The sequence below is a fragment of the Elephantulus edwardii genome, unplaced genomic scaffold, assembly GCF_000299155.1.
Source record: "Elephantulus edwardii isolate Elephantulus edwardi_28Jun2011 unplaced genomic scaffold, EleEdw1.0 scaffold00289, whole genome shotgun sequence".
Lineage (NCBI taxonomy): Eukaryota > Metazoa > Chordata > Mammalia > Macroscelidea > Macroscelididae > Elephantulus > Elephantulus edwardii.
In genome coordinates this window covers 1,146,437-1,159,759 of record NW_006400039.1, presented here as the reverse complement: position 1 = coordinate 1,159,759, position 13,323 = coordinate 1,146,437, and the positions used below count along the sequence as shown (strand labels likewise).

The following is a 13,323-nucleotide window of genomic DNA, read 5'->3' as shown; positions in this document are numbered from 1 at the left end:
GGGACAGGCGAAAGGGCTGAAGGAGATGGGGGAGGGGAGGAGATGGGGAGGGAGGGAGATGGGGGAGGGGGAGGAGATGGGCGGAGGGGCACAGTGCTCACCCGCATCTTGTTGTTGACCAGGTCGAGGACAGCACCATAGGGGATCCTGTCCAGGGGCAGGCTGGCCAGCCACTCCTGCAGTGTCTCTAAGAGCTTGGAGACGGGTGGCCGCCCAGGGAACAGCTGTGTGAGGGGGGCAGCGTTTAGACATCAGCGGGGCTGTGAAGGGCCATCCCACTGCAACCTTGGTGTTGGTCCGCGGTCTGGCAGACCTGTCAGTGTCCAGCTCCTCTGGTCACCCACCTGCCAGCCCCCTCAGCAGCCACCTGATGGAGGCAGATCTGGGTGTGGGACTCCCCCAAGGCCTCCACGCTCTGGACCCATGCAGACCTGTGCATGACCATCCAGTCCCGCTTGTGCACGCTGCACCCACGACACCAGCCAACCCCGTCAGCTCCATGTCCCAGCTCGCCTGGTGGCACTGCCCCTCCCAATGCCCTGTGAGACCACAGTGGTGACAGTGTGCGCACTCGTGCCGTGTCATGTGGCTCTGACGTGGGAGACGGACCCAGCCAGATGCCAGGCACTGCTGCCTGCAGAGTGGCCTTGGCTGCATGGCCTCCTCAGGATAGCAGGGCGGGGCTGCAGACTGGGCCAAACGAAAGCACCGGGCCGGTGTGGCCTGGGCAGTGGGTAGCCTCTGAGCCCTGGTCTAGAGTCTGCTAATCCTTTACCTCGGGTTCAGCAAGTGTACCGGTCACTGCACTGTCCACTGACAGTGGAGGAACAGCGACCCCGACCAGCTGCTGCCCTGTGTGTGCATTTGCTCCAGTGTCCTGGGCCAGCCGCTGTCCTGCTCTTCCATCTCCATCACTGCACCCCCTCCTCTCCCAGAGCCATTCAAGCACGGCCCTCGGAACACAGCCTCGTCCACCCTGAGACCCTCCAGACTACTCCAGCCTCCCCCGCAGCCCACTGATCACTGCCTGCTCCTGAGGTCAGTCTCACCTGACCCTGTCCCACCTCCACGGTCACTGCGGTGTCTCTCCTCCAGCCCTGGGGAACCTCATGAGCCTCACGCCTTCTAACACCGATGAGATGACCCCCTGAGACGCGGTCCCGGACCCTCCCAACTCTGTCCCAGTGAGCTGCCTCCAGCGTGGACAAGCGCTGTCCACTCCCCGCGCCTCCCTCCCTGCTCGGAAGGCCCAGAGGCTGTCCTGCTCACAGCGGGCCCCATCACTGGCTCTCCCCCCCGCCCGATGCACGTGGGCCACACGCCGAGGCACTCAGACCTCTATGCCCCCTTGGCCCGTGGGGACCCTGCTCTGCCTCGCGAGCACATGTATCCCCCTCAGGCTACAAACAGGCAAAGGGTCTCCTCACTGCAGCCCCCGAGCTTGTCCTGTCTGGCCACACAGGTCCCAGCCACCTGCGGCTGCCATCTCCCTCCACTGAAGGACACCTCGGGACCCAGAGAGCACTGGCCTATCCGTCAGAGGTGGCTGACATGGTCAGCCAGCTCGCCCGCTGAGGCTGCCCTGACACTGTCCAGGGGAACCCATGCACCTTGGCAAGAAGCGTGACGAAGTCCTTGAGCGTCCGGAGCTCTTCGCCCGCAAGTGACCGGTGGGCAGCCAGCTCTACCCGCAGGAGGTAGTGCAGGGCCGACTCCAAGTCTGCAGTGTACAGCCGAGCCCTGGGGGGTGGGCAGGTCAGGACCAGCACCTCACTTGACCACCATCAAACCCACCATCCTCACCCTGCAGTGCCCAGTGGCCCCCAGGACCCGTGTCCCATAGCACTTTCCCTGACAGGGACCCTCAGAAGTAAATGGGTTACTTGCTTGTCAAATTCTCTCCAGACCATGGTCCCCTCATTCTCCTCGCTACGTGGCTGTTCAGGCAACGACAGTGGTCTCTTCCTCACTCCAGGCAATGACTTCAGGTAACCGGAGAAAAACAAGCGCAGAGGCCTGGTGCTGCAGGGCCGGGCGAAAGCCGCTAGCTGGAGTCTGCGTGGTCAACTGGGAGCACCCACGGTTCCTGGGGGAACCTCCCCACTCAGGGCCCCTTCAGGCTCCTTCTCCGCTCAGGAGCCCCCTGGGCCCCCTCCCCACTCTGGAGCCCACTGAGTAGCCTCAGACAGATAGGTGGCACCCACCCGGGTCCATCACTCAGTCTATAACTGGCCTCCTGTCCCTTTGTGCTTGGACACTTAGAGGCACTGCGGATGGGACACTGGCCTCAGGGCACCTCCGTCACCTGAGACTGTCACAGGAGTATGAAGCTCCTTTCTGTTGGACGGGGAGTTAACGTTACCAGCAGTGCTTGCTAGGGTTCTGCAGCCCCAGGAGCCCAGGCAGAAGCTCTGAGCTGCCCAGGGCGGGGTGCCACTGAGGCCCTTCTCGACAGCATGTTTTAATAGTGACAGTATTGCTGCCGGCACCTCACGTACACGTTTACAATGCCATGCGTGCCATTGGGATAGATCAGGAAACAGGAGGGGACCGATGACACCCCAAGTCTGTCCAGAAGCGCCCTGTCCGAGTCCAGTGCTCTCTTCACCACCACGTTCTCGTAGGGAACCAGGTCCAAGATCACCTGGAGAGGGGACGTGGTTAGTGGCCACTCCAGCCACGCCCAGCCTGTCACACAGGCACGTGTCTTATGAGGAGAGTGCCACTGGCCACTTCACGCTATGGAAGGAGACAGTGGGCTCTCTCCCTGCCCGGATGCAAGAGAAGGACATGCCAGCCTTGTGCAGTGTGATGGCGGCACCAGTGTGCTGGGCTTACAGAGACCACGAGGGACAAGCTGTCTGTGCTGGTCTCCATGCCAAGGTGCTCAGTACCACTGAGTCACTGCCACCCCGCCCTGCCCCGGACAGAGGAGGCCTGACGGGCCTTCCCTGCTGATGTCTCACAGAGGCTGCTTCCTCCTGTAGAGCCGCTGGGTGGGTTCAAACCTACAACCCTTCAGTTCACAGCCCTGGGCTTCTCCGTGATGCCAACTGGGCTCCTTCCTCCATAAGGAGGATCCTCTTTTACACTGTGCTGGTCACTGCACCCTGAGGCAGTCAGAGGAGACACGTGTGGCTGACGGGACCACCACAGGGGAGTTCTGTTCTAGGTTTGAGGGTGACTAGGGCCACAGTCTCGGGGGTACGGTCACTACTGGACTGTCAGCCTGCCCTCATGCACACGTCCTTTCCGTAAGTCAGTGGGGGACAGGGGGACAGTGACTGCTCCTCCAGTGACACTTGTGTTTCACTGAAGCAGAACCGCCCATGTACCCCCAACAACACACGTCACAGAGCAAGAGTGGGGACAGACGCAGCAGGGCACATACCTCTCGTCCAACATAGGAGCTGCTGCCCTCAACTATCACCGCCACGTAGCGGCCATCATGACTGTCAAACAGAGACAGCACATCAGCAGGCCTTTAGGGATAAGAAAGAGGCGGTCAGGGCTCAGGGCGGGGGGCCCAGGCATTCCTGGGCGCTGAACCCGGGGCTGCACACAGGCCACCCCTGCACTGTGCCCACGGGCACTCACGGAACGGGCTCCAGGGACGGGCAGGCGGGGGGCCAGCGGGCCTCTGTGTGGTTCTGCAGGAAGTCAATCAGGCTCCGCCGAACCGTTCGCACATCGCGCTCGGACCCTGCTGGACAGCAGGACGCCCCTGACCAGTCTGCCTGCATTGAGCTGACGCCGCAGCCCCGGCTAAGCCCCCGTCCTGCACACCCATGCCCAGGGGGATGGCAGGGGACCCCCAGAGGGCCTCTCCACCACCAGACAGCGGGGTGCATGTGAGACAGGTCAGCAGTGAGGAAGTGAGTCACAGGCACACGTGCTTGGGCTGGGGGTGTGAGGATGGGGCGCAGTGGCATCGGGGGCCGGATCCCGACTGTGTGCTCACTGTACCCCACCAGCTGTGCACATACACTTGGCTTCTCAAGAGAACGGCCAGCAGGGCAGCACCAGGGCAGATGGCGAGGTTGGGGAGGGCCCACTGCTCTGCCCCCGCGTGTTTCCCAGGCCAGGAGACAGCGAGCACGCTGGAAGGAGGCCTGCATCCGTACCTCTGAAGTCTTCTCCGGGTGTGAATGTCTGTGTGAACGCTCGGAAAAACTAAGAGGAAAACACAGGGAAGAGTGTGAGTGTGTGTCCACTCGTGTTACGTGTGAGCAGCCCTGTTCGTGAGTCGATGCACGTGGTGGATTTGTGCGTGTGTGCGTGGGTCTGTATGTACAGCAAACATGTGAGTCCTTCATGTGCATGTGTCCATGTGAGTGTGCAAGCCTGTGCCCACATGTGCCCGAGTGTATATGGTCTGAGTGTGTCCACAGTGCATGTGTGTAAGAATGTCCAAGTGTCTAAGTGTGAGTCTGTGTCCACGAGTGTGTGGGCAAGCCTAATAGTACAGGGGTGCACACCTGAGTGTACAGGTGGCGTGTGTGGGCCTGTGTCTGTGTAAGGATGTATGAATATCTGTGAGTGCATGTGAGGGTGTGCCCACCTATTCTGTGTGTCTTTGAGTCAGTTTGTATGAGTGTGTGCAGGTGCCTGTGTACCTGGGGATAGTGGACCAGCGAATGCATGTGTCTGAGTGTGTCTATGCAGCTCCACAGTAAACCAAAACCCCCAAACCCAGTGCTGTCGGGTGACTCGGAGTGGCCTGCAGGACACAGCAGACCTGCCCCCGAGTCTCCAAGGCTGTCACCTTTACAGAGCAGATGGCCTCAGCTTCCTCCTGCAGGAGCTGGTGGTTTTGAACCTCTGGCCTTCCAGCTAGTAGCCAGCACTCCAGCCACTGCACACCAGGGTGCAGTGACCCCTTCTGCACAAGTTCAGAATCCAGGGCGCTCAGGACTACAAGTGTGGTGGAGACCACGCGAGCAACACGGTGGTGGACGGCTGTGGGCACTCACCCGGAAGGTGGGGAAGACGTGGATGCCGTAGGCCCAGCACACCTCGTGGTTCTTCTCCGCGGCACAGTCCAGCGCAGCCACCCGGATGGCAGAGGCCCAGTCTGAAAAATGGGAGAGGTGCTCGGAGTGAGGGGAGCCCACAGCCCCCGGTGCGTCCCGCCTGTGGCCCCCAGTTCACTGTGGTAGACAGGTTTCTATGCAAAGCTGGGCACAAGGGCGAAATATCCACCAGCTGTGTGTCCTAAGGGCCATGCAGCCGGGAGGCGCCTCCTCACTAGATCCCAGGCTGAAGGCTCACTGTCCTTAGCCCGCGTCCTGGGGGACACTACATCTGCACTCTCAGACCCTATGGGCACGGCTGTGGCTGTGGCATCAGAATGGCCCCACACGCTACCACTGCCAGAGGTGATTCTGACCATAGCAACCCTGCAGGGGAGGAGAGCTGGGTCACAGGGTCCCTAAAGCTGTCATCTTTAGGGAGGAGGACTGCCCCATCTCCTGCCTGCAGAGGGGCTGGTGGGTTCTGTGCAACATTCAACTCACCACACCGCCAGCACCCTGTCACACGTCAACACACCAGCAGCACCATTCCCACCTCACCTCCAGGGGGGTTCACATCTGTCACTGTCACACGTGGAGCCTGCTGCTCTGAGCTGGGGTGGGGCATGGTCAGTTTGCACACTGCTATCCCTCTCCCATCCTTGTTACTTGCTGGTGCAGGAGGGTCTCCTGTCCTAGAGCCCCCTCCGTGTGTGGACCCCTGAATTTTCTGCACCAAGACCTCGACTGAGTAGGTCTGGGGAGCCTGTCCCAAGGTGGCAATGACTCTGAAAAAGGCCTACAGTGCCCCGCCCCCCTCACAGGCTAGAGCACCCAGCAGAGAACAGAGTCCGAGCAGGGACAAGGGAGCGGTGGGTACTCTGTCATCAGGCCCCTGATGGCTTCCAGGAGCCAGGGAGGCCTCTCTGTGACGGTCCGGTACTTCCTCTAGATGTCCGTCACACCCTACTGACTCATCAACCCCACCAGGGTCCCTTCCACGCCCGAGTGGGTGGGGATGGAGCAGAGGTCTGCGGCTGCCACAGCCCACGATGCAGCAAGGATGGGGTGTCCGGAGCCCTGCTCCCCTTTTCTCACTGCTTCCACGCTGCCACCCAGCACTCTGGAGCATGTGGTCTTACTCTCCCAGCTACTGCTGTCAAAACCAGGCCATGTGTGAACAGTGTGTACGAAGAGAGCTCGGGGTGCAGACACCACTCAGGGCTACTCAGGGCTCAGAGACCACTGGAGATGCGCTGTAAGAAAGGTCCTGACAGGACTGACACTGAGCACAGGGTCCTTCCACCTCACACACCACCTTGTACAGACACAGTTGCCCACCTTGTGATTACAGCAATGACCACCATCCCCAGGGACGAGGACCGGGTGAGCGTCCCACCTGCCACGTGCTGTCCCCCCGGCAGCCCCCCCCAGACCAGAGACCACGTGTCCCATAGCCTCAGCTCTAACACAACCAAGGAAGAACGGTTAATACCCTTACCAATTAGCGAGCAGATGGTGGCCGTCACCGAGGCTGAGACCTCAGGCGGCAGCCCCGCCCAGCGCCAGGTCCCCACTTGTCTGGCACGTCGGCTCACTGCTGTCACCTCCTCCTGGGGAGGAGGGCTGCCTGGGACCACGTTCAAAAGTCCACTGAACGGCACCTGCACCAGAGTGCACCAGACCACAGGGTCTCGCCTTGGGGACACTCCACGTGCAGCAATGACTGACAGCCTGCGTGGAGCACTCAGAGTAGCCTTCCCACGGAACAGGCCACCTCAGTCCTGCACATCCCGGCGACAAGGCCACGCGACTGCCCGCTAGGGAGAGCTGACCTCACCCGTGGCTGGCAACTCGAGACACAAACAGGTGTCCTGCTGCCCGGGCTCTCGGCCTTCTCAAACCCCCGCAAGTGGCCTGTGCTGGCTCCTGGCTGGGCAGCAAGGCGGGTCCAGGTGCCACTGACTGCTGCATGAGGAAACCCTGCACACAGGTCGGGAGAGGCCTCCTCTTGGGGACCTTCATCAGCCTAAGGTCGACTGGGGAGATGGACAGAGGCCATTCCTGAGTGTCCTCAAAGCGGTCTCTGCAGAAGCTCTTCCAGGTGGACCCGCCCCCACCAACGCAGTGACACTGGGAAGCCAAGCTCCTGGCCTGCCATCGGCCTGCCATGGAAGCCGAGTCTCAGCGCAGAGTCCTCTCCTCAGCAGGGCCGGGGAAGCCGTGGCTCGGAGGGCAGTTGGCTTGCTCACACTTCAGGTGACCTGCCTGGTGACAGTCCCTTCCCAAGCGGAGCCTCTGACAGGGCAACAGAACCAGCAAGGTGCCCCGTTTGCAACAATGACACAGTCCTGCCCAAGCCCCTGAGTGTGTCTACCTTCTGTCACATGTCTGCACTGAGGCCAGCAGTGGACAGACAGGGCCTCTGCTCAGCCCCCACAGCAAATGACAGCACCTCTCAGGAAGTCTGGACACAAACTACAAATTCAAAAGGCCCCCTTTCTTGAAGGAACCTTCACCCCAAATCCTGCCAGTTCTGTGTCACTGTCTGAAGAGGGCAAGTCCCATGCTCCCAGTGTTCAGTGGCCTATCTCCATCAGTCCCTGCCCTTGACCTTCAGAGAGTGTAGAGAACCCAGCATTTGGCCTGGAGTTAGTGTAGACCCCAGACACCCCCTGGCCCCCGACAATGACCAGTAGCAGCTTCCACGAGATGCGTTCACTGCTGGCAGCTGCTCTGTGCCCACGGCCCATGCAGTCCACCGCCCACATGACCTCGGGTGGTCTGGCTCCTCTGGGCATGCCTGTGCCCCCATGGGCTGTCACTGCTCACGGCCTGGGCACAGCCTCCTCTGCACCAGCCTTCCTCCCCGGTCCACACCTGTCCTCTGTGTCAGCCAAGGGCAGAGGATACTGCACACGTGGACAGCAAGCCCAGCCTCCGCGCTCCTGGGCGACAGCCTCAGCTGCAGACCCCAGAACCAACAGGTCAGTTGTAAAGCCACGCTCAGGCCCACCGCCAGCCCAGCAGCCTCCGTGCCCCCCGGGAATGCCGGCTGGGACAGCAGACGCGACACGTTCAGCTGCGGGGCTGTCCACCCCCCGCAGCAGTGACAAGTCTCCAGCAGATGGACGGCATTCACACAACACAAAGGATGTACAGCCGCTCTCCCAGATGCAGGAAGGCGGCTTCAGGGTGGGCCCTGCTGGTGAGCGCCGCCCTCTCAGGCCCTCCCCACCCGCCCCGTCCACTGTTCACAGCGGAGATGCAAACCACCCGCTCCTGTGTGCCCTCTGAGGACAGTGGGGGCTCCCCAGTGGCCCTCTGGCCTGTCCCCCACTTGCGTCCTCAAGTATGGCGGCTCTGGGAGCTGGAGGGTTAACGTGTGTGGAGTAACTGCACTGCTGCTGACGGTGGGACCTGACTGAGACGCTGGCTTCCTCGGAACCTGCCAATAGGTGCACTATTTCTAACAGGATCCCCACCTGTCAGCGCTGAAAATGAACACCTGTAAGATACAGCCCGGCATCAATTAGCTCGAGAACAAGGGCAGGAGAGGGAATGAACCCTGGGGATTTGAAAGAATAACCGAAGCCTGCTGTCAAGGACAGTGCTCTGGGTTCCCCTGGTGACATCAGGGGGCTGGCCTGGGCACTAATCCCACGCTGTGGCCACGAGACCACCCTCAGCGCTGGCCTGGCAGAGCCCTGTCCTTGGAGGGGCCCCATCCACACTGAGATGGGGCACAGGATGGCAAGCTGCCCACTGTGACAGCCCACGCTGTTCTCAAGCCCAGCTCCATGCTGGTGTCGGGACAGGTGAAGCCCCCACATCCTCAGCGGGGTGAACGGCCAGACCAGCAGCGCAACCCTGAGGCCCAGGAAGGCAGCCAGTGGCCCCGAGGAGCCATTGTCACCGTGGGAGCCCTGCAAGGGTCACAAGCTTGAAAATGCTCTGGAGGGTCAGCTATGAGTCAGTTCTGACTGGACAACACAACAGCAGCCCAAAGTCCACATGCCCTGAGGACACTGGTGGGACAGCTCTGCTCATGACCAGTCGGGAACCACAGTGGGAAGGCTGGGATCACTGGCCACACAGAGGAGTGTATGCACAGGGCTGCTAGCAGCACCCCTCTTCCTAGGAGAGGCCAAGGGCCCGAGACTGTCCTGGTGGGATGCTGTGCCCAGCTCCACCCCTCCCCCACCGACTGAGAGCAGCTACACAGCAGCTCTATGCTGAGCTCTCTGGGTCACTCCTGGCCTTTCAGGACTCAACTGTCCTTCACATTCAGCCTTGTCTCCACATGGGCCTAGTCCTGTTAAGGTGGCCTTGCTGCAGTAGAGTAAGCCCCCTTTTTTAACTAAAGTTTGAAAGTTCAAATCCACCAGCAGATCCAAAAGGCAGTCAGCTTCTGAACGGTGGTAGCTGAGGAGACCATGCAGGTATCCGCTGTTCTGCAGGGTCTCGATGAGTCAGCAGTGGCTGGACAGGAGCGGCTTCTCCGAGCACCATGAATCACACCCACTGTCACTGCTATCCTGCCCCCTAAGTCAGACCAACTCCTAGCTGACCCTCCGGCCGGTTTCCAGAGGCTGTGAATCACATGGGAGGACACTGCCCATCTCTCCCTAGTGGAGCAGCGGGGGATTCGAACATCTAGTCTTTGGGTTGGCAGGGCAACTCCTTCCCACTAGGCCACTAGCGATCCTTGTCCCATCATTTAGGGATGGATTTGATGAGTTTCATCTCTTTCTCCCTAGCCCATGGATGTGGAGCATGGTCTCATTCAATCTCTTTGAGCAGGGTTTTAGTTCTCATTGTATAGGTGCTTCATGGCTTCTTGATCATATGTTGTTTCATGGAATACCTGTCAGCCAATTCCTTTTGGTACAGTGACTCCATGTACTCTTTCCAGCTTCTTTTACTGCTCCCTGGATCACTCATTATTCCGCCCAGAGCATCCTAAAGTATTGCAACTCAAGGCTTGAATTTGTTCTTCAGTTCTTTTAGCTTAAGAAATGCTGAGCGAGTTCAACCCTTTTGATTTTCCAATTCCAGTTCTTCGCACATTTCATTACACTACTTTGTCTTCCCGTGCTGCCCTTTGAAATCTTCTGTTCAGCTCCTTAACTTCTTGATTCCTTACCTTTGCTTTGGCTTCTCAGTGCTCTAGTGCAATATTCAGAGTCTCTTCTGACAACCATCTTGGTCTTTTCTTCCTCCTTTGTCTTTGTAATGACCGTTTGCATTCTTCATGGCTTTGCTTATTAGTGTTTAAGGCCTCAAATCTGTTCCCGAGATGGTTTTTTAATTACAGTGCAATAGAATGACCAGGATTTGATTTCATTTTCTTTAGATTCAGCTTGAACTTACATACCAGTAGTTGATGATCTGTTCCATAACCAGCACTTGGCCGAGTTTTCACAGCTGAGATTGAACTTCTCCAGTGATTCTTCCACATATGATATAAATCTGATTCCTGTGCGAATCTCATCAGGTGAGATTCATGTACACGGTTGTTTATTTTTCTTATAAAAGGTATCTGCAAGGTATAAATCACTGCCACAAAAGTCCATCATTTTATCCCCAGCCTTGTTTCTACCAAAAAGCCTCAGGAACTGATGGAATATCAACTATCTATTTCAACAACGAGATGCAGCCCTAGAAGTGCTCATCAGGCTGTGCCAAGAAATCTGTAGGACACCCATCTGGCTAACTGACTGGAAGAAATATATACATATATATTCCCACTGCAAAAAAGGTGATCTGACAGAGTGTGGAAATTATCAACCAATATCACATGCAAGTAAAATCCTGCTGAAGATTATCCAGAAGCTACTGGAACAGTACATCAGCAGAGAATGACCAGAAATACAAGCTGGGTTTAGAAGAGGCCGTGGCACTAAGGACATCACTGCCAATGTCAGATGGATCTTGGCTAAAAGCAGAGAGAGGATGAGGAAGGTCTGTCTGTGTTTCATTGACTATGCAAAGTCATTTGACTGTGTGGATCACAACAAATTGTGGCTGACCTTGGGAAGAATGGGAACCCCAAAACACTTGACTGTGCTCATGCAAAACCTACACTTGGACCAGGAGTCAGTGGTCAGAACAGAGCAGGGAAACACAGCATGGTTCAAAATCAGGAAGGTAGTGTGTCAGGGATGTGTCCTATCTCTATCTCTCTTGGAGAAGGACATCATGCTTGGAAGGGTAGAGGGACAGTGCAGGAGAGGAAGACCCCAGATGGGATGGACTGACACAGTAACTGGGGTAAAGAGGCTGGTTGTGTCGGAGACAGTGAGATTGCTCAGGAAAGGCCAGGGTTCAGAGCTGTTGTGTTTTGGGTTGCTGTGAGCCACAGTTAACACAACGGCCCCTAACAACAAGGTGCTTCACACCCTCGTTACTTTGTTTCCAGGTACTTAGTCCCCTTAGACGCTGGTGTCAAAGCAACTGCTTCCCCAGTTTTGCCTTTGGATTTCTCACTGCTCTCCACAGAGACCCCAGCCTGTCGTCTGCTGGCCACGTTCCCTGCAGTTTGCCAATTCCCTTGATCACCTCTCATTTTCCCGTAGTCTCTGGGATTTTCCGTGTAAAACCATCTCATGCAGAAGCAGACTTCCCCTCTGTTCCCCTGTGGGTCCTGTTTTCCTTGTTCCTCTGCTCTGGCCAGCCTTGCTTCCCTTTAGAAGAACCTTTCTTGCAAAGTCTGGAGAATATGTTTCAACTTCCTGCGTGCTGGTTCAACCCAGGAAGCATCTGCACCATTTGTTCTGCTTTTCAGTTCTTTCAAATGCAAGACAAGAAAGAACAAAGCCAGTGTGCAGAGCAGGTGACAAAAATCTTGCCATGTTATGTACCAGAGTCTAGTCACCTCGTAGCTGACTCGCCAGCAGGTGTTCAGAGGTAATAAATCGCACAACAGCTGATGGCCCATCCATCTCCCCCGGGACAGCTGGTGGGTTAGAACCTTGCGCTTCTGAGACGGCAGCACAGCTCCTGACTACTAAGCCAACACAGTTCCACAAAACCACGTGCTACATTGTATCTTGGTTGAGTAGCAACTAGGGCCACACAAGCTTGTGAAGAGCCATCTAAGGTACAACTATGGCATCTCCCTGTCTGGGACAAAGCGTGAAGAAACGTGAGTCCACCTGGACCACAGAACTGAGACCGGAGGACTGGACGGTGCCGGCTACCACGGACTGCTCTAAAATGGACCACAGGTGAGAGTCCTGAGCAAAGGAAGAGATGCAAAATCCCAAAAAGGCCATGCCTGCTGCTTTACTAGGGACTGGCAGGACCCCCGACACGACGGCTTTGTGAGCCTGGAACCAAGCTCCCCACTCACAATTAAGTACAAAGGCCTTGTTTAGACTTGGGAAAGGGTTTGTTAAATATGAGAAAAAGACAACCAGCTTAGGAAGAAGACTGGGGGGGGTGGGAGGTAAAGGAAGGAAGGTAGCAATTTGTAAACTGTTTCCCACTGGACTCTGTAATTAGAGGTTAGCCCAAGCATCCCTCGGCAGGTGTGGGGGTGGAGGTCACTCGAGTCAGCACTTACATGCCAGGTTGAAGGCCTGGCCAACCAGCAAGAAGGGTGCTGCAAACATCACCCCCACCTCTGCCACTGCGGCGCTTTAATGCCCTGCAACACTGCAAAGGGCAGAAAAGTCACCAGCTCCGCGTATGTGAGAGTTGCCAGGGGCCTGGCTACCTCTGATGACAGACAGACACCGTTTTCCGTCCTCCTAAAGAGGACACGCCAGGTCACCGGCAGTCTAGGCCGGGGTTCAGCCCGGGTGTCCAGCACGGCAGCTGGCCAGTCCTCTGGGTGAGGACCTGCCAGGGGAAGGGCGGCCGGGACTCGGACAAGGGATTGCGAGCCCGGGGCGAAGAAGGGGTCAGGCAATGGGTGGACGGGCCGGGGCGGCGAGGGGAGGACCCGAGGCCTGGGGGCGCGCGCTGACCTGTCCCCTTTGTGGGGGGACAGCCTGCTTGCAGGGTGGCCAGGCCGGTCGAGTAAGGCGCGGGGAGGGAAGGGTCGCGGGGCAGGACGTCCTCCCTGTCGCGAGAGTCGGGGTAGTGACCAGGTCAGCGGCGGCCGCCCCCGACCGTCCCTGCGCTCACCTCGCACGTCCCCGGCCAGGGCCCGCCAGGTGGGCGCGTAGCCGATGCAGTGGCCGCACCACGAGGAGTAGAACTGCACGAGCCAGGCGGCCGAGCTGTTGGCCGTGGCCCCGCGCACGCTGCCGCTGTCCAGCACCCACACGGCGTCCTCGCCCGGGTGGTACAGCTGGGCCATGCC

The 13,323-nt window shown here is 58.2% G+C and overlaps 1 protein-coding gene across 1 annotated transcript in view; it reads right to left on the bottom strand.

The window, feature by feature from the left end:
- Positions 1 to 13,320, bottom strand: part of QSOX2 (quiescin Q6 sulfhydryl oxidase 2) — a 23,380-nt gene extending 10,060 nt beyond the window's left edge. Inside the window, exons 1-9 of the mRNA XM_006900638.1 lie at positions 13,146 to 13,320; positions 4,974 to 5,074; positions 4,125 to 4,173; positions 3,598 to 3,703; positions 3,392 to 3,482; positions 2,499 to 2,644; positions 1,888 to 2,022; positions 1,611 to 1,740; positions 102 to 224 (exon numbers count right to left, since the gene is read on the bottom strand). Coding sequence (XP_006900700.1) covers positions 102 to 224; positions 1,611 to 1,740; positions 1,888 to 2,022; positions 2,499 to 2,644; positions 3,392 to 3,482; positions 3,598 to 3,703; positions 4,125 to 4,173; positions 4,974 to 5,074; positions 13,146 to 13,320 — 1,056 coding nt within the window. The remainder of the gene's footprint in view (positions 1 to 101; positions 225 to 1,610; positions 1,741 to 1,887; positions 2,023 to 2,498; positions 2,645 to 3,391; positions 3,483 to 3,597; positions 3,704 to 4,124; positions 4,174 to 4,973; positions 5,075 to 13,145) is intronic.
- Positions 13,321 to 13,323: the final 3 nt, after the last annotated feature.